This window comes from Hevea brasiliensis, chromosome 10 (genome assembly GCF_030052815.1).
Source record: "Hevea brasiliensis isolate MT/VB/25A 57/8 chromosome 10, ASM3005281v1, whole genome shotgun sequence".
Taxonomy (NCBI): Eukaryota; Viridiplantae; Streptophyta; class Magnoliopsida; order Malpighiales; family Euphorbiaceae; genus Hevea; species Hevea brasiliensis.
Genome location: NC_079502.1, coordinates 96,804,310 through 96,830,252, shown reverse-complemented (window position 1 = coordinate 96,830,252; position 25,943 = coordinate 96,804,310). Strand labels below are relative to the sequence as shown.

Sequence of the window (25,943 nt, the reverse complement as noted above, 5' to 3'; positions counted from 1 at the left end):
CTTTTGCACGAAGCCATGGTATCAGACAACCTAAAAGACATTACTACTTCACATTTGGTTCTGTCTCAATAATTGAGGAGGCAACTTCCTCAACAACAGTTCTAATTCAACTGCTTAGACCCAGACTCCTGCAAGAGTTGTATTCAGATATTGGCTGAGACTACTTATATTTACTTATTTATTTATTTATTTTTGGGCATGGGGAAGGGGGAAGAGGATCCTCAAAGCACGCGACTCTGAACAGATGATATGAGAGAAATGCACCATATTTCAGAAGTGTATAGAATTTAAGTCCGCATACATTCAAAACAAAAGGTGAATCATTAATTCATAACTTTCATCAATACGGATGGTTATATATCCTTTTTTACGTTTTCCATTTTCCTAATTTCACTGCCAAAGCAAATGGGGTTGTGGAGACCCTAGCTGCTATTATTAACATCTGGCACAGCACCTGGATCACCTCACCAGCAAGGGAAGGCTGCAAAAGTCGTTGCAGTTATCTACAAATAAATTTTATTTACTTGTACCTAAATAATTTCCCATTCAGATTCACAGAAATCTGGAGTTGGGGATCTTCTGGCATCATTTATGTCAAGACCAGACATTGAATTCTTGATGCTCTCTTCTTGATTGGGATATGAATCACCACCAGGCCATATTGCTAGTTGCTCATTCTTCCTTGTTAACTTCTTTCTTGACGAAAAAACATCCTGAATCTTCTTCTGAAAAAGAATGTCCAAAAAGACAATTACTACATTTGATATTTAAACGAGTACATGGAGCAAGGAGGGGAGATTACCTTGTAAGACTTGCTTTTTCCTCCATTTTGAGTAAAATGAAGTTCATCTCTATTCACCATAATACAGGACTCCTCAAGCTTTGCCTTGTCAACTTGTTGAATGATTTGCATTTCTGGGTAACAACAATAACATAATAAAGAAAAAATCACCATAAGATATCCAACAAGCAAAATATACAAGCGGTAGGAATAAGCCCTAAAAGATAGTTTGACAATCACATCGAATATGAGAAGCAGTTATTATTAGGTAAACCCAAGAAATGTGTCCATAATCCTGACCTCTTAGAATTGCATGAGTTTAGCGAATATCAATTTCAAAGATCACCAAAATGAATAATAATAGCTTAAAATTTTCCTTTCGTCTTTCTTTTTTTCAGTTTCTTTTGGCATTTAATGATTAAGAAAGTAAAATTGAATAAATCATTGTACATAACTACTACTATTAAATAGAAATTTGTGGCTTAACTAGGACATATCACATATCATGAAAGGACCATCAGCATTTCAAAGACGACAAAATAATAAAAAATTAAAAATTAAAAAAGCTTTCAGCCATAGCCAGAAGTAGGAGCAGAGATGGCCCAGGCAAGATTGGCCATATTGGTTTGGGTTGGATTGAGCACCGATATAGTCTGCGCTGTACTCTTCAAATTGAGCATCTATAGGAAATTTGGATTACCCACCACGAGGCAAATGTTAATCCTCATTTGGCAAATGTTAATCCTCATTTGGTTCAAAATGACACTTCTACTCCCAGGGAAGTACACTTTCAGGAAACTTACTTCCTAGAAGTATGATATAACTTGTTTGGTTGGGAGTAAGTAGACTAAAAAAGTAAAACTTCTTGGGAAGTGCAGAAAAGAGACTTGTTTGGTTTGTATTATTAACCCAACTTCGCGATAAATAAGAGCATTCTACTTCTTTTGCGCAAGGGAAGTAATTTACCTAGGTGAGACTTGGTAAGTTGCACTTTCCTAGTTAAATGTAATAAATTTATCAATTAGTCCTTTAATTTGTTACACTTTAAATTATTTTATGGGCATTATTATCTTTTACAATTTAGAAACAAACTACTTCATAGTAAGTTAATTTGTATACCAAACACATTTATATCATACTTCCCAAGAAGTAAGTTCCCCAAAAGTGTACATCCTGAGAAGTATACTTCCCAAGAAGTGAGTATTTTGAACCATACAAATTAACTTTCCAATACGTAAATTTGCTCCTAAGTAACAAAAGACAATAATACTCATAATGTAATTTAAAATGTAACAAATTAAAAGAAAAATTGGTAAATTATCTTGCACTTAACTAAGGAAATGCAATTTACCAAGTCTCTTCTAAGTTACTTCCCTAGCACAAGGGAATTAGAATGACCTACATCCAAGAAGTTGGTTTGATAATGCAAAAACAAGAGAGTTTTTATACTTCCCATAAAGTTCTACTTCCTTAGTCTACTTAACCCCAACCAAACCTACAAACACGTACACCCAGAAGGTTAGCTTCTTGACTAACTTAGATGTTTAACAATTCTAACAACCTGTTTTAAAATTTTATCCGATAGGATGCTTTAGAATTTAGCAAGAAGCTAAACATTTGCTGTTTTGCAGTAAAATTTTCCTAGATTTACTTGAAGAGTAGAAGATATATCCTTACTTGGTGCCAAACTCCAGTTACATTAAAGTTAATAAGAATCAAACTGAAGAACCACATTTTAGAGAACAAGCAACCAAAAAATAAATAAAATGGAGCTAATAGCAATGCTACAACATTTTTTGCATGATAATACATGTCAAACTACGAAGCACAATCAGGCATCGGATGAAATTCCAACCCAAAAACTTAAGCTATAGGGTGAAGTGATCCATAAGCCAAATAAGCCCATATAAGAACCTTTCCTGAAGGGATGTGAGGCTCCTCTTACTTCTAAAACCCCTTCTCACATAAGCCCTAATACAACAGGCTTTAACTTAACCATGCTAAAAGTCCACTAGTCTATCAAACTAAAAAGCAGATAGACCCACACATGGACTCCAGCTGAACGCCAAAACAAGCTCTTAGCCTCTTACTAAGCATTAGAGCTCTGTTCCAAAAGCTCCAAGTATTGGATGGGAAGGCTCATAAGTCATGACCCATATAAGAAGACATTAAGCGTGTTTTGTGGAAAATAATAATCACAAAAATAAGCTGGTAGTATGATGCAAAAGCAAAAATGTAAGCAATATAGCAATAATAGAACATCTAGAAACAACTTTTCTGCTGCAAAAAATTAATTCATAAATTTGTCCATAATAAGTTGATAAAAGACTACTTCTTCATTCTGTAATGAGCAAAATTGATAAGTTGGAAGGTTCCACAAAAGGAAAAAGATCAAATACATATGAATGTGTACTCTTTTCTAATTGAAAAAAGGAATCGTTCTAAAATACACAAATGAAAGGACAAAGCATACCTGAATTAGACACAAAATCCTCCTCACACGCAATTTCACTTCTCTGTACTCTCCCATTTTCACAGGATTCCTCTAGAGAAACCAACTCATCATTCATACAAACATCTGCAGCTGCCAAATGAGAAGTCAACTTAGAATGCCCAACACATGTGATTAAAAACAATAGGCCAAAACTATTAGAAAACAGGAAGTAGTCACCAGTTGCTTCTTGTAATGCGCGGCATTGAGAGTAAGGTCTCATATCCATTTCTTTACTCATGCCAGATTCAATTAAATTAACCATATCAAATGATGATCCATCTGTTTTAATATCAGGCATTTGTTCACTTGCATTTTCAATCTTATTTTTACTTTCTTCTATGGAATCATGCCCTGTCACTTCAACAGACCCTAGATTTGTAATTTTATCTTTCTGATCAGAAGATGCCTTGTGATTTTCATTTGAAAATTTATGGACAGAAGATCCTCCAGTCAAATCTTTATCCAAAGGAGTGATGCCTCCTGATTTCTCACTTGGGGGCACATACTCCCTTTTTGAGCTTTTATTGGCCCCAAGATATGATTTATTAGACAAACATCCTTCAACATATCGTTTTGCGGCTTCTTCAGCACAATCTCCTAGATTTTCATTTGAAGGTTCGCAGAATGAAGAAGCTCTAATCAAATCTTTATCCAAAGGAGAGATGGCACCTGATTTCTCATAAAGGGACATATTCTCCCTCTTACATCTTTTTTTGGTACCCATATATGATTTATTAGACAGACTTCCTTTACCATATTGTCCTGGGGCAACTCCAGGAGAATCCCATTGAGATAGTGGGAACAGATTATCTACATGACTAAGCCTGTGGAAAGTAGGAGAATGGGCTGCATTGTTATCAATGATCATTTTTGGATCCTCAGTCAACTTCTCTATATTATCAATCTTTACATGGTCTTCCTTCATAGCCACTTTTGGCTTCATATATATCCCAACATCAGCATAAAGCTCCAGAGGCAAGTCAGAGACTCCATCTTTGGCAGCGTCCACAGTAGATGGAGGAAGCAAATCTTGCATTACATCTGAATAGAATTTTTTCACTGTAGAACCAACTGTCTGCACCTGATTTTCAACATATTTAACTGTGTCCTGTCCAAAAAAAAAAAGATGAAAACAGTATAAGGTATCAAATGAGACAACTAGCTTCAGGGACTCGATGTAATAGAACCAATAGAACTAACCAATTCAACTAGATGGTGACAATAGCCAAAAAAAGAAATGGGTTCACATAAACGAAGATAAGGGTCTAAATGCAGACGATCATTCCTGGAAAAAGCAATAAACAATGACAGCCAACTTCACAAGGAGAGCACAACACTCTCAGCAGCAACCAACGTAGTTTCAGAAGAAAGTAAGCACTGATCATTCTGGCCATGGCATCTAGCTGCCCACTGGGGATTTAAGGGATAGACGCTTAGCCCTTTCAAGTTTCAAAAGTCTTCAAACAACTTAATGTCATATTATCAAAAAAAACATACCTGGTACATAATTTCTTCAACCTCCAAGCACATAGCTTCAAACTTCTGGTAGACGTTACCAACCCATGATATACCCTTCAGATCCATAATGATCATAAGTCAACCTCAGAAAATCAGATGTTGGACTCCTTCCACTAGGGTTTTAATAATGCGGTTAGAATCCTTAAAGCTTCTACGTATCTGCAGGAAATCAATCTGAATTCAGCAAAAGGAAACAAGAAATGTAAGAATTCTTCGTATTCCCTTCGCTTCAAGCTAAGGATCAACACAAAGTAATGCTTATGACAGACAGATCCTATCCAGAACAGGCACCATAAAAATTTTGCTTGGATTATGAAATAACTAACATAAGGATTTTTTTTTTTTTTCCCTCTTTCACATAGTCAGCTGTAGCACTCATTTTTATAAATTTCTAATTCACCTAGAGCATAAACCAATTACAAAAAAAAACACTCTTGGTGCCCGGCAAAACACATGAAGTCCAACCAGAATAATGACTTTCATCAAACATGACACAAGCCTATACCTGTACACAACATCAACGCTTGTAATAGAAACAAAGGTCATCCTTGATCATGAGTAGCATCTACTGGAATACAAAAATAATTAACAGCTTGTACTGTAGTGAAAACTGAAAATCATGAGAAATTCCCAATTTTGCCTAGAATGCTAATAGAAAAAATTGCAACAGCGAGCAACACTTCAATCTATAGCTGCTATGTTTTCTATGTATTTTTTTCTATTTGAAAACAAAAGATCCCTATTTCTTTCACAATGCTACATAAAAAATTTTAGGATGAAAATGCCAAACTTGGATAAAATAGAAGAACAAACTAAATTTAAGTCCAAGCATCTGTGTGTCAAATATGTTGCATTTCTTTAAAGATAGCTTATGCAAATACCTTTATACATATTTGTACACAGAGCTAAGGATAAGAAGAAAATTTTTCCAACTGAGAAAAAGTTGATAATGACTATTTGCTCCAATAACTCAAACAGTGACAAAGATTGGGTGGAGATACTCTTAACAGACAATGTCCCCTGGATGCGAAGAAGAACCAGAATTCTAGGTAAGGAAAACCAAAACAAATGAGCTGGGCATTCTACAAAACACAATCTTATAGGGGTTTTTCCATCCTGGCAGAGATTGCCATTGTATTGCTAAATACACATTTCAGCACCGAATAAATCACACCATTTCTGAATACATGAGACAACTTGTTTATTATTTTCAGCATCAGCACCCGTTAAGACTCAACTATAACAAACGATCTAAAAATTTGGGAGCCAATTAAAACGTTGTAGAGCAATTCATTAAACACAACCCAAATAACTTAATAGTTCAGCCTCAATTCTATAATTTCAACCAAATCACACCCGCCTCCCCCCGCCCCGCACCCTAATATATATATATATATATATATATATATATACGGCTTCAATTAGCTAACCGTCATAATTCTTGAGTTCAGGTTTCACAGCCCACGGCCCAAAAAGCAATATTAAATAATAAGGGTTTTTGGGTATGATCGTCAAAATAAGCACTGTAATAACCACGAAGCAGCCTTAAACATGACAACAAAAGACAGATAAAAGGAAGAAATTTTAAAAATAAAAACAAAAGAACTTGATCAAAAAGAAGGCTAACAAACAAAGTATGGTGATTTAAAACTATATGTGTATATAATCACATAAATAATCATATCTGGAGAACAAGAAAAAAGAGCACACGATCAAAAAGCACAGCCCTTTCAACAAAAAGAAACAGGCAGAAGGAGACAGATTATTATTTAAAGCTAGAGAAGGAGAACTTACGTTTAGTGTAACAGCCGATGTACACCCAGAAGCCCAAAGCCTTTTGATGAGTCAGATTATCATTATTATCTATAAATATATCTTCAACTCAGTTGAGCTTTTTAAGAGGACCCAAAAATACCAGGCAATTTATGCACAGAGCCAAACGAAGAGAGAGAGAGAAAGAGAAAGACGCGATGGGTGAAGAGGGTTGCAGCTTGACACATAAAATAAAAAAAATAAAAAAAAATAAAAAAAAGGGTGAAAGCACCATAGAGGGACCCACAGCCGCTTCTAAAGTTTTAGTGGATGGGTGGGTCCCCCTTGTTCCTGTCGTGTAATGTGTGCATAATAATATGCAATAAGAGTTAGTTGGTGGTTGGGTCCTTTTTTTGGGCCTTCAGAATCACCCATTAGGCCCATTCAAACATTGACATCCTGAATTTCTAAATGTCTATATGATCCTAAGATGTTAGCTCCAGTAATCCTGTACCTGAGGACATGTCTCGTAAGATGTTGTAACTTCAAATTTAGTTATATAGGGTTGTCAGTGGGGTTCAATGGGTTAGATTACATTGTTTTGAAGTTAGCTAGGGAAGAATATTAGAAATCTTCAAGTAAGCAAATAGTTTTGCTTGCAAGCAAGAGAATTTCAAAATCATTCAATGTTCAAATTTGTGGGATGCCATGCTTTGTTCTTCAAAGCTTCTTTCCTGAGTAGGTGAAACATTATTTAGTTTATAGACTTCAACATAACAAGTTGCTTTCAGTAATCCCAAAAAGAAAAAGGATAGATTTACATTTTTGTTATGTGTCCTATGCATCTGAATAATTTGTCTTTGACTTAAAAGTTCAATTACATCCAAAGTTTAATATTTAATTTAGCTTAAAAATTAAAAAAAAAATTAAAATTTTTATTTTTAGCTTAAATCAAAAAATTTAATCTTAAAATCAAGAAATTAATTTTTTATTTTTTTTAAATCAAGAAATTTAATACATAAATTTTAATTTAAACTAAATTGAGTTTAAATTAAAATTTTTGAACTAAATTAGATAAAAAAATAATAAAAATAAACTAAATTAAATGCAGAAATTAAATTAAACATTTTACCAATTTGTCTTTGATATAGAAATAATAAAAACCAAAAAATTATTTTGCATCATATCCAGTTTTATTTTTCTACTTTATTAATCCTTTAAAACTTTTTTTTTTTGCAGTTTTTTCTCACCTTATTTAGTGGAATATATAGAATCAATTAAGGGGCCAAAACTAACAATTTATTGAGTACTGAATACAAACCATACAACATCTTGATCAGATAATTATGGCTTGAACACATAATGAAGAAAGAGACATTGAATTAGCTTTAGCAAAAGAATCTGCATTATCACTAAAGCAGTTATCTTCATATGGAAACTTTGAATACTAATCCTCAAATATAATAGGCAGGCTTTTTGGAGGTTGAAAAAAATGCAAACCACTCTTAGTAGCATATTTCATAATCCAAGCCAACTCCAATGTCTGTAATTTGTAACAGATATTTTACATAATCATGTCAATCATTGTGTCAATCAGCTGCTTGAAAGTCTCCAAAATCATCATCTTGGATATCCTGTGTGCTCTCATTCATGGAAGAAATTTGCTCTTTTGGGTCTTCCATTCTGGGGTTAGGAAACTCGTCTTTAGAAGTTCCATCAAGTGACATTTTTGGTGGCAGGTTTGATGGAGAATTTTGTACAGACGCAGCAGGTGAAAGTGGTCCTGGGGGTGGTGGGGGTGGTCTGATACTGAGGATGGGCTCTTTTCGGTTACCCTTCTCCTCTATCGACAGATTATTTAGACCCTGCTCAAAAATCTTTGACTTCGCACCACAGCCACCTTTCTGTTGGCACCAGAAGAGAGCAAAGTTAATTCCATTGTTAGGATATATGTGTCAGTAAAATTGAAAAGGAGATGCAAATTAGCTTACATTTTTAATTTGGAGGACAAGGGTCTCCCCTTCCTTTAAACTGTAATCAACTGAGGAAGTTTTCTGAAAATGTTGTTCCATTTCTTCTGCAGTTTTCTTTTTGTTCAGATATCTGTAATAAATGTACTTAAAAAATAAATAATATAATTATAGTTATAATTTATGGAAAATTTATAACTATGAGCCAATGCACAAAGAAATATCAGCTATACAAAGTGCTAAAAAAATTGCAGAATGTAAAACCACTTGATGAACAAGTAAATATTGGACACTTAGTGTATGTTGGAACATACTTCACATGATCGTGCAGGGCCGCCTGAAAGTCATAGGCTTCTGTTCTTTCTCGAAATCCTATGCCAATAAATGCATGCCGAAGGCGGCCACCTGCATGATTTCCAAACTACTCAATGCCTAATTTGAAAATACATTTGGTCATTGCAAAGAGAAAAGAACAGAAGGCAAACAGAGAATCACAAGAAGACAATACATGGGCGATGCCAAGAGAAAAAAGAGGGGAAAAAAAAGTTCCACAAAAGATTAGGATTGATCATTTCTAAAGCAACATAAAGCAGATAGCACATGATTTGGCTTAGTAGATTTAGAGATTCAAAGGAAAAGTTGTTAGCACCATTACAAATAGAGCCAGCTAGTTTCCAAATCTTTAACCACAACAGTACATGATTCTTTTGTCTGTAGATTCTCATGATTAGAGAGAATTTTGGAGTGTTAATCAAATTTCAACAAGGCGAGCAAGAACAATGAATTTGAATCCAAAGTTCACAAATAGCATATATACATTATCTGTTAGTATATTTGGAATTCTAAGTCCGAAGAATTTTTAAGTCATCAAGTTAATAATATCAGAGAACAACAAATAATCTAAATTTATTTATACTTGCTTTCTTAGAAATTAAAATATGACATTTTGTAATCTAGTCGAGCAAGATAAAGATTAGTTTTGGCCTATAAAAACAATAAAGGCAAAGAAATATATATGAATTGGGTGGTGGAACTGATAATGACAATAATGACAAATAATGGCTCTGACACCAATAAGAAAGGTCCAGACTACAAATAGTGGGGTCAAATGTTTCCATCAATGGGCGCACAGTGGGGTAGAGAATGCAAACTATGATCTGCTTCTTTGATATCAACAAATTCTAAGAAAGTTACAGATAACAGATACCAAAATTATCCCATAAAAACATAATTTTCAGTTTGAAATAAAACCCAAATCAAGAGGCATTGTAGCTCACCAATATTTTCTTCTATTCGCAGCACAAAATATCTGCAAAAGAAAGGATGTTCACTTAGATGCTCTCCAGAGATCACGTTACAGGCATGACTATTAGAAGCTAACAAACAATCTCAGACTTTAGCCGTCAGTAAAACCGAATGAGCCGACTTTATGCCTAGTTCAGGTATTAACACAACCAATAGGCAATAACAAAAAAATGAAACTCATCTAGGATGAGAAATAGACTTGACCTGCTGCTGTCAATTACAGGTTCCACTGGATGTGGTTCCCCATTTCTTAAAAATGCCCTGGCATACAATTCACCTGCATGAGATCAATCAAACCACTTTGGAAACAACAAAGTGCATGAAACAAAGATACTTCATTACATTTTCCAGTGCGTTTTCTACCTTATAGAAATTCAAAGTTAATCTAACCTGTGGTTTTGTCTTCAAGTATGATAATGCACTCTTCGCCTTTGCTAATGACTTTCAGTGTCCCCTCCCATGCCCATTTGTTGACATTCCATTCATCAGCCCTGAAATAAATTTTAAGAGATATAAAGAGTGATAACTAGTTTTACTCATGGATATGACCAACAGATTCAAGAGTACCAAAAATGCCGCATTTGATAGCAGCCAAAAAAAGGAAAAGGGAATATCTATAGGGAAGGTCAATTTAAACCTTCCTGCAGTTTGGGAATTGTCATTTTTCCTTTATTTACCTTGTTCTCAAAGAAAAAAGAAGGGGAGGGGTAAGAGCGCGGGAAAATTCTATGCTCTGAGTTTCTATTAACACTCTTTTATGTCACAAACCACGTAATTTATAAGCCTCGATAAAAATTTACAAATGTCATAAACCTCTTAGTTGAGGTAAGTGGTTGATTGACAAAATTTTCTGAAAACAAAAGGATCTCCCATCAATGAAAAGAATAGAATAAAGAATGACAAAATTTTTCTCCATATGTTGCACAATCACAGAATAAAATGAACACTAAATCAGAGACATCATTTAGAATATATCCCATCAATCACTATATCAGGCATCCTTTTTGAGAAATTGAGCAAAAACCTGTAAGAAGCAGCACTTTTCCTTGGAGGTATCTGCAAAGGTATCAAATAAAAATAGCTTGTCAACTGTAATTTCCTGTATCTTTTCTTCATCAAGAAAATTGCATTTGTCTCATGCATTTTACATCACATAAGAATTAATGAGAAATTATGGGACAAAGCTAGTAAGACGGTAAACTATAGTCATTTGGCTAATCCAACATTTTAACTTAAATAGAAAACATCAAATTATTATTGGTCTACTGTACAGGACATGTTTGTGTTAGTAGCAGAAAGATAACATAAACATATCAGATGTTCTAGTTGTGTATCCATGCATAGAAATTTATAAAAACAGGTTAGATCTGAATTACACAAGCAAATGCAACATATCACCAGCTTTATATTGTCCAATCAATCACCAAAAATGAACTCTTTCGTATGATTACAACAAGAGAGGAAAGATAAGCACAGATCTTTATAAAGAAATTGATAGCATGGAAGCAATTTAAGATTTATGTAAAATAGCAAGTGCACATAACAAGTATCAGAAAAACCAAAACTGAACTTACTATAGTATGAGATTCTACTTACAACAGGACCAAGATACAATTTTGTGTTTTTGAGCATGACAGAGTTCTCTTGTTATGGCACAGTAATTTTTTTCCCCCCCTCAAGTTTCCAGGTTCATAGAGTTTAAGGCCTAAGCCAGCTTCTAAAATGTCTAAATTCTATCCTCAAAAGATATATAGGAAGGGCACACCTATGACATCATTAATTTTGATATCGCAATGAAAGAAAGATAAAAAAAGACTTGACCTCATTTCGGCAATGCAATGATTTGATCATAAAAGCATCCAATTTAACTAAATTTTGGCCAATTAAGCTGCTCTCTCAAAATTAGTGGTGGAAAGAGTAAGAAGAAAAAGGGGATACCTAAAATGATGTAGAGGAAGGTTGCAAAAAGATTTACAATCTTTGAATATTGATATGGAACTGTCTCAAACGAAGCTGTATGGCGACAAATGATTCTTATAGCTGACCCAACTAGTTAGAAATTAAGGCTTTGTTGTAAGCTGTTCTCCCAGGGTAGGTAGAAAAACAATTCCTCAATACATGAATTTGTAGCTCCAGAAATACACATTGTTGAGATTATAACCAGAATTTCTCTCTCAATAAATTTCTCAATGAAGTGATATGCTCAAACTCCTAAATTTTTAGCTTTCACAGTTCTTTTATCTTCAACAACTCAAATCTAAATCCCGATCCCCTACACCTACCAACTCTATCTCCAAATACATATTTTTTTTACAAAAAAAAAAAGGCAAAAAACTCTAGAAAATCAACAATTTCCACCAATCCCAAGAACCCATTCATAAAATGACAAGATAAATTCATTAAAAGCAGATTCTAGAGAGCAAGATAAGAGTGCGAGCGTGTTACCAAGTAAACGTAGCATTCAGAGACTTGAAAGAGAACAAGCTCAATCGCTTCAGCTTCTTCTGCCACTTGATCATTTGGCGCCTGCTCTTCTTTCTCCATAACCTAAAGATACACAAAAGAGTTCGAAAAACCAATTGGGATCAGAGAGATATGAAAGGAACTGGCAATTCAACGAGGACTGGTGGGAATTTAGCAAAATCAAGATGGCATTTTCAGGGACAAGGAATTGATTTGGAGACTCTGGTCTGCGCGAACAGTATTAGGGAGCACACGATCACGAAAACAGATCGTTCAATAAAATCAGCCTAATTAACGCAAACCGTTGGATTATATTACTTTTTCCACATCAGATGTGGTTTTATCATTTGTAGTTAATCTGACGGCCTTGATTGTAAGTTCATATGCCAGAGTTGTTAACATTGTACGGTCACGATGGGAGTCAACACGGGTAGTTTGGTGAGCTGTCGTTACTTCCTTGATTTGTAAGGAAGAATCAGCATTATCTAATTTAAGGAATATCCCACCATGGGAGAGGTACCTCACTACCCTCTTACTGTTTTTTTTTTTGACTTAAATTAAATTAAAATTATTATTCACATATTAAAATTAATTAAATTTTTTACATAAGAATTCAATAGAATAATTATAACAAATATTTTATCTGTTAATTTTATTTAAATTTTATGTAACATTAAGTTTCAAGATAAAAAAAAGTATTTATTTTATTTTTTAATAAAACTATATTAAATTTAATTTTTAATATCTTTTTATTAATATATCTACAAAAAAAAAATTTTTTCACGTCAACTTTAACTATAATGTTAAACAGACTCTTACAATTTATTTAACATAGCTAACATAGTTATTTGAATTACTGCTGAGGAAAAAAATTGAAACATATTAATTTAAAAATATTAAAAAATAATTTAAAGTCAAATTTAATAAATTTTAATTATTAAAATATTAAAATAATAAATTTTTTTTTAAACTATTCCTTGTAGCCGCATCTGAAATCTTGTTTTCTTTTAAAAAAGTAATTTGAACCCTTAAATCACAATGTCAAATAGGCATTTAGAAGGCTTGATTAATGAAAATAATAGTTTAAAATGGAAACTGCTTTTGAGCCTAAAGTTCGAGGCCTAATGAAACATTAAGCAATTTAAGCAATGAAAGGGCTAAAACTGATGCTTTGCCAGGTCAATGTGGTTATCAGTATTACACAAAATGACACAAAATACATTAACCAGTAAATGAAATAAACATAGGGGAAAAACAAGGTGGTTTGATAGAAGCATATGATAATAGCCGCAGTATGATCAATTTGTACACTCCGCAGAAACAGTCCCTGGAACTAGAGAAGCATTCCTCTGGATTGAGCATTACATGTTTAATGGAGGCACTGTTGCTGTTACAGTCTTGTGCCTTGGACTAGTAAGAACTGATTGTATATTCACAAATCCTGCTTCCCTCAGTCTTCCTTCTAGATCAGTCAAATAGTATTCATCTAAAAATGGCTCAGTGCTCTTCAATAATGTGAACAGAACTGGAGGCAATTCCTGTAAAAATATCAGAAGGCATGGCGCTAAGTCCCTTAATAACTATTATGTAATTAGTAATTACCATTCCATTATTGATCATCAATTAAATGTCACTCTAGCAGATGTTTTATACCAGATAAATGTAACAGAAATAAAAGCATACCTGAAGGATCTTCGATTCAGGCTGCATAATAGAGCAAATTTCACATTATTGGCGTTGTAGAGCAAACAGGTAGAATGTACTAATATATATGACTGAAACAGAAACATAGAGGCATGAGAGTTTACCGCCTGATCTGTCAAAGCTAGCATGCCTCCAGGTCGAAGTAGCCGAAATGCTTCCCTCACTATATTAACTATTGCTCTTTCAGGGCATTCATGGAGCTGCATATATATATATATATATATATATATATATATATATATCATGAAATGGAAAGCACGCGTATCCTCAAGTAGTAAAACACAAGTCACAAGTAGCTTTTCAAAATACAAAAAGTTCAGCGATATTTGGAAGTCCCATCATCTCATTTCACAGACAAAGCATCATTAAAGCATTAATGAGCTAGCATTTCAACTATATAAGAGAAATGATTTTTTTAATAAGCATGATCTAGTTTGCAAGGGAAACCACTGTACTTTTATCTCATCTAATGATATGATTTTGAATTCGGATTCCTTGTTACAGGAAAATATTAGCAATAATATCACAATCAATAAAGCATTCACAAGATTTTGCAAGGTGCAAAAATTGAGAATGGACCCTTCAACCTTTGTTAGTAAATTCCAAACATTCTATATCTAAATTAAACTCATTGAATAAGTTACTTCTCAAGAATATTGCCCACTTGCAGAAAGTTTCAAGCAAGAAGTGGTATATCCCTAAATGTAATTTAAGCAATATGTTGGAAATATTCATCTAGCACAAAACCAACTTTAGTTTCTTCATAAAAGAAGCTTGTTATATCTGCCATCCGGGTGATGAACAATGAAAAAAGGATTCTGTTCCGTGCCAAAATTGGTGACTCATACAGAATAAGTCATGATGCATCAATACATAAGAGGCATTTTTCAGAACTTCAATAAAAGCACTGCTTTAGAAAATATTCATACCACATATGCAATAGAAACGAGGTCATATGATTTGGAGGGCAGGCCTGTGTCCTCCCCATTAGCATGTATCCAGTTAGTCGGATTCTTTCTTGGGGCTCTCTTCTTTTCCTTGAATTGAGCTACAGAAAGAAAGTAAGGAGACAGATCAAGCCCCTGCAGCAGTTGCATTGAGACACAAATAACGTGAGGTGCACATCCACATGTTAACAACTAAACGAGTTTTGTGATTCATAATTTGGGAGCATTTTAATTTTGATTAAGTCTATCATATTACCCAACTGTTAAGAGACCTCATTAAGGTAGGAAAACTGAACTCACAGTGACTTTTGCCAAAGGAAAGTTGTCAGCAAGAAATCTTGTGGTGACACCTACAGAGCATCCAATATCTAGAATGTCACTTATCATGGAATTTCCAGAATGCTGTAGATGATGTTGTTGAATTGCTTGAAGCCAATTTCCACGCATTACTTGATTTGCTTCTTCTGGTGAGGAAGCATTAGGCATTGCTCGTCTCGCAATTGACATGGTTGCAGGTTCTGCTTCTGCTGCAGCCTGACATTAGACAGGTGATTACAATAGGGTTATGTTTTCCTTGATATTGTTATTACTTTTATAAACTAAGAAGAGGCAACATCTCTAGCATGCTATTCTTAGTAAATAAAAGTAGTTAATTGCGAAATTAATTTTGTATTCTACTCATTAGAATTATATAGGACTCTAATGCTTGTATTCTTGTAAAATCTTTTTATACATCAATATATGAGATTCAACCCCCTAAAGGGTGGGGTGGGGATTCACATCCTTTCATAGAGGTAAGAAAAGAATCAAGTACTCACCCAAGGAAAGGTATAGATTTTCATAAGAAACCCCCAAAAGCTATCTCAAGGGGAAGGAGTGCCCAAGGCACATTACCCTATTCCAAACCTATATGAGGTAACACATCCCTCACGCCCAGAGCATGAAATACTTACAAGAGACCAGCTCTGATACCATCCTAAGAAAATAGGCCAAGCTTAAGGTATTCGAAAGCTAGCTAATGGGAGAAGGAAAGCCTAAGACATTATAAGGGGCACATTACCCATCCTAAGCTTATGTGGGATAACAGATTTTCCACAGGATCCTAAATCCCATTGCCGCAACAAAAACATTCGAGCAGCTCATATAGTTTTTACCCTTTTCAGGACAAAAAAAATTCAAAATTCAAAACAGAACATTGAACACCAAGCATGAAAAGAACAAGATTGATCATAATAAGAAAAGAAGTTATCAATGGCATGATGAAAAGGTAACTTATTTTAGTAGTAGAAACTTTCCAAATAAAAGCATTAATAATTCTGTAAAAATCATGTTGCTTTCGAATAGAAAATATATATCCAATGAAACACACAGAACTAATGACAAATTTGCAATTGTAATAGAAAATTCACAAAAACTTTAACAAAGTTTGAAGCAAGGAGAAAAAACTTACGAGCCATGAAAGATTTCCCTCATCATATGCATGGAAAGGATTGAGATAATCTGAAAAATTCACAATCGAAGAAAAAATGTGTACATCAAGTATTAAAAGTCTACAACCAAGAAACCATATACAAGCAAGAAAAGCATTAAATTTGGAATGCCATAAGTTCAGATGGTCACAATCAGGGTATATAATTGAGGGGTTTTGAATGCTCTCTATCTCCTTATACACATCTGATTCCAGAATCTCTCTCCTCATTTCTCTCCATGGAATGTTGTTCTTCTCAGCTGTGCTGTTCCATAAACATTCCAAATTCCAGTCACCACCCAAAATCTGAAGAAAACCCAAATTATACACTCCATAGAAACAGACTACCCAGATACTAAAATTTTATAACCCTCCCCTTTGCAATACATATGAAAAGAGAGTATATAAAGAGATAAAGCAGGGAACCTGATAAGAACTTGTCTGGCACCAAGCTTGAGCAGTGCAGATAATGGCTTGAAGGAAATGAGAGCTCCAACAAGACGAGAGAGAGGGGTCTCTCCTGCCCACTTGGGCCTTTTTAACTGTCCCTCTTCGTAGGCCACAGCCAACTTAACAACCATCGAATCTACTCTTCTTGATTTGGTTCTTCCATGGCCAATGGCTATGGTTTTGCTCGTGGAAAGATCAAAGATGTTGTGCCGATGTGTAGACAAAGACAGTGCCATGGAAGCTCAAGATGGTAACACTGGAAGCAAGTACGAAGAGACAAACACAGAGAGAACTTGTAAACAGTATAAAAAATTAAAAAAAAAAAATTAGAGGATAATATAATTTCTGTTGTCACTATCGGCTAAAGCCATATCTGAAGGAGATGCAAGATAATCCAGTTTCCACGTCTTTGCCTCTCTTTCCCTTTTTTTTTTTTTAATTTATTTGATTTATAAATTAAAATGTGCATTAAATGTAACCTTTATTTCATAAAAAAATTTTAATTATTAAATTAAATTTTAATATAAAAATTATATAATTAATTAAAAATATAATATATATATATTTTTAAATATAAATATAAATATAAATATTTAATTAATAATAATTAAATCTATTCTTATATAAATTTAAATTTATAATAATTGTACTCAATTAAAAAAAATTTCTTTATGTACAACATTTTTTAATATATTGACATTTTTTTATTAGACAAATAAAATTAGACAATTCCTAAACTTATAAGTTAAAGCTTATTGATATATATATATATTTGGTTCAGTGTATATTTGATTACTCAACTCACTCATATCTTTTTCAAATTTGTTTCAAAAGTAGATTTCTACCAATTAGAATTAACCCCACAGACAGATAAAAATATTACTTACTAAATGAATACAATAATGCAAGTCCAATATACAAAAATCCATCATTACAATTTTTTTAAGCTCATTCCATGTGTCTCAGAATTTCATTTGCGAACGAAATCCTTTCTTAGTCAATTACTTAAAAAAAAAAAAAAAACCAAATATACACTCCTTAATTGCAGATATTAGCCCATAGCAAAAAAATAAACACAAGAAAATCAATCAATAAATTATTAAGTATAACATTAAGGCCAAATACATATAAGTCCAATTAGTACTACACCTTTTGCATATATGTGACAAATATCCATTTCTCTAGAGGAGAGCATTTGGTTAGTTCAATTTCGAACTGAATCGAATAAGAAAAATCAAATCGCTTAAAAATGTAAATCAAACTGAACCGATTATTTAAGAATAATCGAATCGAATCAAATTAAAAAATAATGATTTGATTCTGTTTCATTACATTAAATTGAAAATATTAAAAATTTTATTCTTTGAGCTGGGTTTATGCATCTTGAGCCGAGTTTATGCATCTTGAGCTGAAAAATTATTTGAACCATTTTATTATTCAGTTTTATTAATTTTATTAGTTTTAACTGATAAAAAATTAAATTAAATTAAAAATTAAATATATTAAAAATTAAATATATTAAAAATTTTAAATCAAATCGATTGAAATGAAATGTCTCAATTTAATTTGATTTTTTAATTTATATCGAAAACTGAACAGGCCTACATTTCTCTGCAAAGATGGTTATTCAATTGATTTGATTGGTAGGAATTAACAAAGTCAATATCGCATTTTCAGGGAAAAGTAATTGATTTGGAGACTCTGGTCTGCGCGAACAGTATCAGGAAGCACACAATCACGAAAACGGATCGTTCAATATAATCAGCACGCAAACCGTTGGATTAGATTACTTTTTCCACATAAGATGTGATTGTATCATTTGTAGTTAATCTGACGGCCTTGATCGTCAGTTCATTTTGTAAGAGTTGTTAACATTGTACGATCACGATGGAGTCAACACTGAAAGTTTGGTGAGCTGTCATTTCTTCGTTGATTTGTACGGAAAATCAGCATTATCTAATTTAAGGAATATCCGACCATGGGAGTGGTACTCACTACCTTCTTACGATGTCTTTTTTTTTTTAACTTAAATTAAACTGAAATTATTATTCGCATATTAAAATTATTAATTAACTTTTTTATGTAATAATATTAATTAAGTTTAAATTTGAATAAAATACTCAACTCAACTCAATTAAACATTTATCTTAAAAATTTGAGGTCTGCTATATGGATTCTCTTTCTCATTTCTAAACGATTTTAGATTAAATCCTCAGAAATGTGTAATACTTTTAAGTCATGTTGTACTACTTTCCTCCAAGTCTGTATATGTCTGCGTTTCACATGACCAAACATTTTCAATCTCTCTTCTCTCAACTTATCCTCAATTGGCACCACTCCTACATTTTCTCTAATACTTTCATTACGGACTTTATCTAGTCTAGTATGGCTGCTCATCCACCTTTACATTCTCATCTCCATAACTCTTATCTTAGATACATACGACTCTTTCAATGCCCAACACTCTCTACCATATAACATGGCCGGTCGTATGACTGTACGGTAAAATTTTCCTTTCAACTTATTAGAAATCTTACAATCACATAAAACTCTCATGGCACGTCTCCACTTCAACCATCCGGCTTTAATCTTATGACTAACATCCTCCTCACATCTTTCATCTATTTGAAAGATTGAGCCGAGATATTTAAAGTGATTACTTTGAGACATAACCACTCCATCCAAACTAACTCCTTCCTTATCACCAGTTCGACCTTCACTGAACTTGCAATGCATGTAATTCTACTTAACTTAAAGCCATTTGACTCTAAAGTACTTCTCCAAGCTCTAGCTTTCTAGCTTTTTATTGACTTCTTCTCGCGTTTCATCTATCAGAACTATATTATCTGTAAATATCATGTACTAAGGGATACTCTCTTGTATATATTTCGTCAATTTATCTAAAACTAATATAAAAAAGTAAGGGTTTACAGCTGAACCTCAGTGTAATCCAACTGAGATAGGAAAATCTCTTGTGTCCCATCCCACTGTGCGCACAATAGTAATTGCTCCTTCATACATATCTTGTATGTACCTAATAAATATCCCTTTTGTTCTAACACTCTCCATAAGACATCTCTTAGAACATTATCATAAACCTTCTCCAAATAGATAAAAACCATGTGTAGATCTTTCTTCACATCTCTATATTTCTCCATTAAGTTTCTAATAAGAAAGATCGCTTTTATAGTTAAACGACCAGGCATAAAGCGAAATTGATTGGGAGAAATAGAAGTATCATAACGTAGTCGATGTTCCATAACTCTCTCTCACAAAATAATATTAAATATATTAAATAATTTAACTTTAACTAACATAATTATTTGAGTTGCTGTCGAGAGAAAAAATATTTTTTGAAATATATTAATTTAAAAATATTAAAAAATAATTGAAAATTATATTTAATAAATTTTAATCATTAAAACACTAAAATAATAAAATAAAGTTTTTTAAACTATTCTTTGCAGTACCATCTAAGATCATGTTTTTTTTTTTAAAAAAAAAGTATTTTAAACCCTCAAATCGATGTCAAATACACGTTTAGAAGGCTTGATTAATGAAAATACTAGTTTAAAATGGAAATTGCTTTTGAGCTTAAAGTTGGAGGCCTAATTAAACATTAAGCAATTTAAGCAATGAAAGGGCTAAAACTAATCCTTTGCCCGGTCAATGCCGTTATTAGTATTACACAAAATTAGAGGTGACAATTCGGGTTGATGGGTCGTATTCGTGTCGTGTCAACACGCTACACGAATATGATTAAGGTCGATACGAACACGACACGATTAACAAATCGAGTCAAAAATTTAAACACGAACACGACACTTTTATTTTACAGATTACACGACATGACACGATTAATATTAAATTTTATTAGGTTTATTCAACACGACACGACCCATCTAACACGAAATAACCCATTTAACACAATTTAACACAACTGAACCCATTTAACACGCTACATAAGTGGGTTCATGGGTCATAGTGAGTTAAATGGGTTAGTGGGCCACGGGTCAACACGTGACATGAATATTAAATCGTTTCATAAATATGTCAAGTCAAGTTAGCGGGTTAACCCGTGACACGACACGATTATAACAGTATCATAAATGGTTCGACGCGAATTCGACATGAATACGAATAAGTTTAATCCAAACCCTATATTTTCGTATCGTGTTCGTGTCGTGTTCGGGGGTCGTTTCCAAAATTGCCACCCCTACACAAAATGGTACAAAATACATTAACCAGTAAAAGAATTAAGCATAGGTGAAAAACAAGGTGGCAAATGATAATAGCCGCAGTATGACCAATTTTTACACTGCAGAAACAGTCCCTGGAGCTAAAGAAGCATTTCTCTGGATTGACCATTACATGTTTAATGGAGGCACTGTTGCTGTTACAGTCTTGTCCCTTGGACTCGTAAGTACTGATTGTATATTCACAAATCCTGCGTCCTTCAGTCTTCCTTCCAGATCAGTCAAATAGTATTCATCTAAAAATGGCTCAGTGCTCTTCAATAACGTGAACAGAACTGGAGGCAATTCCTGTAAAAATAACAGAAGGCATGGCGCTAAGTCCCTTGATAACTATTAACTATTAATTACCATTCCATTATTGATCATCAATAAAATGTCACTCTAGCAGATGTTTTATATCAGATAAATGTTAAAGAAATAAAAGCATACCTGAAGGATCTTCGATTCAGGCTGCATAAGAGAGCAAATTTCAAATTATTGGTGTTGTAGAGCAAAAGGGTAGAACGTGCTAATATATATGACTGAAACAGAAAACATAGAGGCATGAGAGTTTACCGCCTGATCTGTCAAAGCTAGCGTGCCTCCAGGTCGAAGTAGCCGAAATGCTTCCCTCACTATATTAACTATTGCTCTTTCAGGGCATTCATGGAGCTGCATATATATATATATATATATATCATGAAATGAAAAGCACGCGTATCTTCAAGTAGCAAAACACAAGTCACAAGTAGCTTTTCAAAATACAAAAAGTTCAGCGATATTTGGAAGTCCCATCATCTCATTTCACAGAAAAAGCATCATTAAAGCATTAATGAGCTAGCATTTCAACTATACAATAGAAATGATTTTTTTTATAAGCATGATCTAGTTTGCAAGGGAAACCAATGTATTTTTATCTCATCTAATGACATGATTTTGAATTCGGATTCCTTGTTACAGGAAAATATTAACAACAATATCACAATCAATAAAGCATTCACAAGATTTTGCAAGGTACAAAAATTGACAATGGACCCTTCAACCTTTGTTAGTAAATTCCAAACATTCTATATCTAAATCAAACTCATTGAATCTGATGTGAAATTTACTTCTCAAGAATATTGCCCACTTGGAGAAAGTTTCAAGCAAGAAGTGGTATATTCCTAAATGTAATTTAAGCAATATGTTGGAAATATTCATCTAGCACAAAACCAACTTTAGTTTCTTCATAGAAGAAGCTTGTTATATCTGCCATACGGGTGATGAATACTGAAAAAAGGATTGTCTGTTCCATGCCAAAATTGGTGACTCATACAGAATAAGTCATGATGCATCAATACACGATGCATTTTTCAGAAATTCAATAAAAGCACTGCTTTAGAAAACATTCATACCACATATGCAATAGAAACAAGGTCATATGATTTGGAGGGCAGGCCTGTGTCCTCCCCATTAGCATGTACCCAGTTGATCGGATTCTTTCTTGGGGCTCTCTTCTTTTCCTTGAATTGAGCTACAGAAAGAAAGTAAGGAGACAGATCAAGGCCCTGCAGCAGTTGCATTGAGACACAAACAATGTGAGGTGCACATCCACATATTAACAACTAAACGAGTTTTGTGATTCATAATTTGGAAGCATTTTAATTTTGATTAAGTCTATCATATTGCCCAACTGTTAAGAGACCTCATTAAGGTAGGAAAACTGAACTCACAGTGACTTTTGCCAAAGGAAAGTTGTCAGCAAGAAATCTTGTGTCGACACCTACAGAGCATCCAATATCTAGAATGTCACTTATCATGGAATTTCCAGAATGCTGTAGATGATGTTGTTGAATTGCTTGAAGCCAATTTCCACGCATTACTTGATTTGCTTCTTCTGGTGAGGAAGCATTACGCATTGCTCTTCTCGCAATTGACATGGTTGCAGGTTCTGCTTCTGCTGCAGCCTGACATTAGACAGGTGATTACAATAGGGTTATGTTTTCCTTGATATTGTTATTACTTTTATAAACTAAGAAGAGGCAACATCTCTAGCATGCTATTCTTAGTAAATAAAAGCAGTTAATTGCATAATTAATTTTGTATTCTACTCGTTAGAATTATATAGGACTCCAATGCTTGTATTCTTGTACAGTCGTTTTATACATCAATATATGAGATTCAACCCTCTAAAGGGTGGGTATTCACATCCTTTCATAGAAGTAAGAAAAGAATCAAATACTCACCCAAGGAAAGGTATAGATTTTCATAAGAAACCTCCAAAAGCTATCTCAAGTGGGAGGAGGAGTGCCCAAGGCATAGTACCCTTTTCCAAACCGATATGAGGTAACGCATCCCTCACGGCCAGAGCATGAAATACTTATGAGAGACAAGCTCTGATACCATCCTAAGAAAATAGGCCAAGCTTAACGTACTCGAAAGCTAGCTAATGTGAGAAGGAGAGCCTAAGACATTATAAGGGGCACATTACCTATCCTAAACTTATGTGGGATAACAGATTTTCCACAGGATCCTAAATCCCATTGCCACAACAAAAGTATTCGAGTAGCTCATATAGTTTTTACCCTTTTCAGGACAAAAAAAATTCAAAATTCAAAACAGAACATTGAATACCAAGCATGAAAGGAACAAGATTGATCATGATAAGAAAGGAAGTTATCAATAGCATGATGAAAAGGTAACTTATTTTAGTAGTAGAAGCTTTCCAAATAAAAGCATGAATAATTCTGTAAAAATCATGTTGCTTTGGAATAGAAAATATATATCCAATGAAACACACAGAACTAACGACAAATTTGCAATTGTTAAAGAAAATTCACAAAAACTTCAACAAAGTTTGAAGCAAGGAGAAAAAACTTACGAGCCATGAAAGATTTCCCTCATCATATGCATGGAAAGGATTGAGATAATCTGAAAAATTCACAATCGAAGAAAAAATGTGTACATCATGTATTAAAAGTCTACAACCAAGAAACCATATACAAGCAAGAAAAGCATTAAATTTGGAATGCCATAAGTTCAGATGGTCACAATCAGGGTATATAATTGAGGGGTTTTGAATGCTCTCTATCTCCTTATACACATCTGATTCCAGAATCTCTCTCCTCATTTCTCTCCATGGAATGTTGTTCTTCTCAGCTGTGCTGTTCCATGAACATTCCAAATTCCAGTCACCACCCAAAATCTGAAGAAAACCCAAATTATACACTCCATAGAAACAGACTACCCAGATACCAAAATTTTATAACCCTCCCCTTTGCAATACATATGAAAAGAGAGTACATAAAGAGATAAAGCAGGAAACCTGATAAGAACTTGTCTGGCACCAAGCTTGAGCAGTGCAGATAATGGCTTGAAGGAAATGAGAGCTCCAACAAGACGAGAGAGAGGGGTCTCTCCTCCCCACTTGGGCCTTTTTAACTGTCCCTCTTCGTAGGCCACAGCCAACTTAACAACCATCGAATCTGCTCTTCTTGATTTGGTTCTTCCATGGCCAATGGCTATGGTTTTGCTCGTGGAAAGAACAAAGATGTTGTGGCGATGTGTAGACAAAGACAATGCCATGGAAGCTCAAAATGGTAACACTAGAAGCAAGTACGAAGAGACAAACACAGAGAGAACTTGTAAACAGTATAAAAAATTTAAAAAAAAAATTAGAGGATAATATAATTTCGGTTGTCACTATCGGCTAAAGAAACATTGTTATCACACATTTTCTCCAAAGCAATCAGAGTTATTTCGTAAATTTCTCCTAAAATTATCTGAGTACTGTTCTTTTAAGTTGTTAACATAAATTTTTATAATTCTACCTATAATTACTCTGGTACGAAAGCTGCATGAATATATTTTAGACTTACATTATTATATCTATTTAATAATCTCTAATTATCAACTCACTCATATTTTTGATCTTCAATTAATTTAACTTTGCCTTCCAGCCTAACCATTTCAATTAATTAGAATTTTTTATCTTATAAAATATAACCTTGTATCTTAGCCAATTCAACCACGTAATTCCTTAGTGCCCTTGTCAGCACCTTATTTTTTTTTAAATTTTTAATTTAGTCTTTATATTTATTAAAGAAATTTTAATTTATTTTTTTTAATTTTTTTTATCTAAATTAACTTAAAAATTTCAATATAAACTTAATTTAATTTAAATATTAAAACTTTTGACCTAAATTTTTTTTTATTTTTTGATTTAAATAAAAAAATCAGGAAATTTAATTTTTAATTTTAAAACTAAATTTTTTATTTTTTGATTTAAACTCAAAAATTAAAAAATTCAATTTATTAATTCTGTTATTTTTTGGGTTAAATTGAATCTAAATTAAAACTTTTAAATTAAATTAAATAAAAAAAATTAAAATAAATAATTTAAACTTATAATACATGTGTAATTGAGTTTTAAGCTTTTTTTTTCCCTTCTAAAAATAGTTCTCCTCACATGCACTTTCAGGTCCTCCCTACATGGTTTCTAGATCTCCACAACCTTGATTAGGGGTATGCAGTTGCCCAATTCTATTTTAAACTAATCGAGTTGAAATAATTAAAAAATTAAATTAATAATTAATAATAATTAAATCGAATTAAGTGATGATTGAATTGAATCGAATAAAACTAAAAATTTTCAGTTCAATTTAGTTTTATTTATTAGTTAAGGCTTATTTTATTAGGTCTTTCTAGTTTTTATATTTTTATTTTTTGAGTCTATTATAAATTCTATAAATTACATATTACATTGCATAAAAGTTTATAAAAATTAAGAAAAAAAAGTCACAGATAAAAAAATTAATCAGTTCGATTTTTTTCAATTTTTTTATGAAAATAATCGAATCAAAAAAATTTTGCTTTTA

The 25,943-nt window shown here is 33.2% G+C and overlaps 3 protein-coding genes across 9 annotated transcripts; all 3 read right to left on the bottom strand.

Annotated features, from left to right (window-relative positions):
• Positions 1–250: 250 nt before the first annotated feature.
• On the bottom strand, positions 251–6,781 carry LOC110653770 (uncharacterized). 3 transcript variants are annotated; one of them, XM_058128361.1, is made up of 6 exons: positions 6,588–6,781; positions 4,773–4,967; positions 3,453–4,383; positions 3,255–3,359; positions 803–915; positions 251–725 (listed from the first exon to the last, which is right to left on the bottom strand). In XM_058128361.1, exons 2-6 carry the CDS (start codon positions 4,866–4,868, stop codon positions 531–533), a joined length of 1,440 nt encoding a protein of 479 aa, XP_057984344.1. In that variant the 5' UTR covers positions 4,869–4,967; positions 6,588–6,781; the 3' UTR covers positions 251–530. The 3 variants fall into 3 exon arrangements, with proteins under 3 accessions (XP_057984344.1, XP_021665248.2, XP_021665247.2); XM_021809556.2 differs by having other exon boundaries at positions 3,255–3,365; positions 6,588–6,780; XM_021809555.2 differs by having other exon boundaries at positions 3,255–3,365; positions 4,773–4,952; positions 6,588–6,780.
• A 1,041-nt stretch (positions 6,782–7,822) lies between these two features.
• On the bottom strand, positions 7,823–17,170 carry LOC110653769 (uncharacterized). The gene is made up of 14 exons (XM_021809554.2): positions 16,829–17,170; positions 16,385–16,667; positions 15,235–15,468; positions 14,917–15,069; positions 14,092–14,187; positions 13,967–13,987; positions 12,266–12,367; positions 10,845–10,876; positions 10,211–10,311; positions 10,025–10,097; positions 9,793–9,824; positions 8,830–8,920; positions 8,537–8,648; positions 7,823–8,449 (listed from the first exon to the last, which is right to left on the bottom strand). The coding sequence occupies exons 1-14, from the start codon at positions 17,086–17,088 to the stop codon at positions 8,135–8,137; spliced, it is 1,905 nt and encodes a 634-aa protein (XP_021665246.2). The 5' UTR covers positions 17,089–17,170; the 3' UTR covers positions 7,823–8,134.
• A 3,908-nt stretch (positions 17,171–21,078) lies between these two features.
• Positions 21,079–24,725, bottom strand: LOC110653768 (uncharacterized). 5 transcript variants are annotated; one of them, XM_058128360.1, is made up of 8 exons: positions 24,392–24,724; positions 24,118–24,230; positions 23,948–23,997; positions 22,854–23,033; positions 22,482–22,634; positions 21,664–21,759; positions 21,538–21,558; positions 21,079–21,396 (listed from the first exon to the last, which is right to left on the bottom strand). In XM_058128360.1, exons 1-8 carry the CDS (start codon positions 24,649–24,651, stop codon positions 21,220–21,222), a joined length of 1,050 nt encoding a protein of 349 aa, XP_057984343.1. In that variant the 5' UTR covers positions 24,652–24,724; the 3' UTR covers positions 21,079–21,219. The 5 variants fall into 5 exon arrangements, with proteins under 5 accessions (XP_057984343.1, XP_057984342.1, XP_021665237.2 ...); XM_058128359.1 differs by having other exon boundaries at positions 22,800–23,033; positions 24,392–24,723; XM_021809545.2 differs by having other exon boundaries at positions 22,800–23,033; positions 23,948–24,230; positions 24,392–24,725.
• Positions 24,726–25,943: the final 1,218 nt, after the last annotated feature.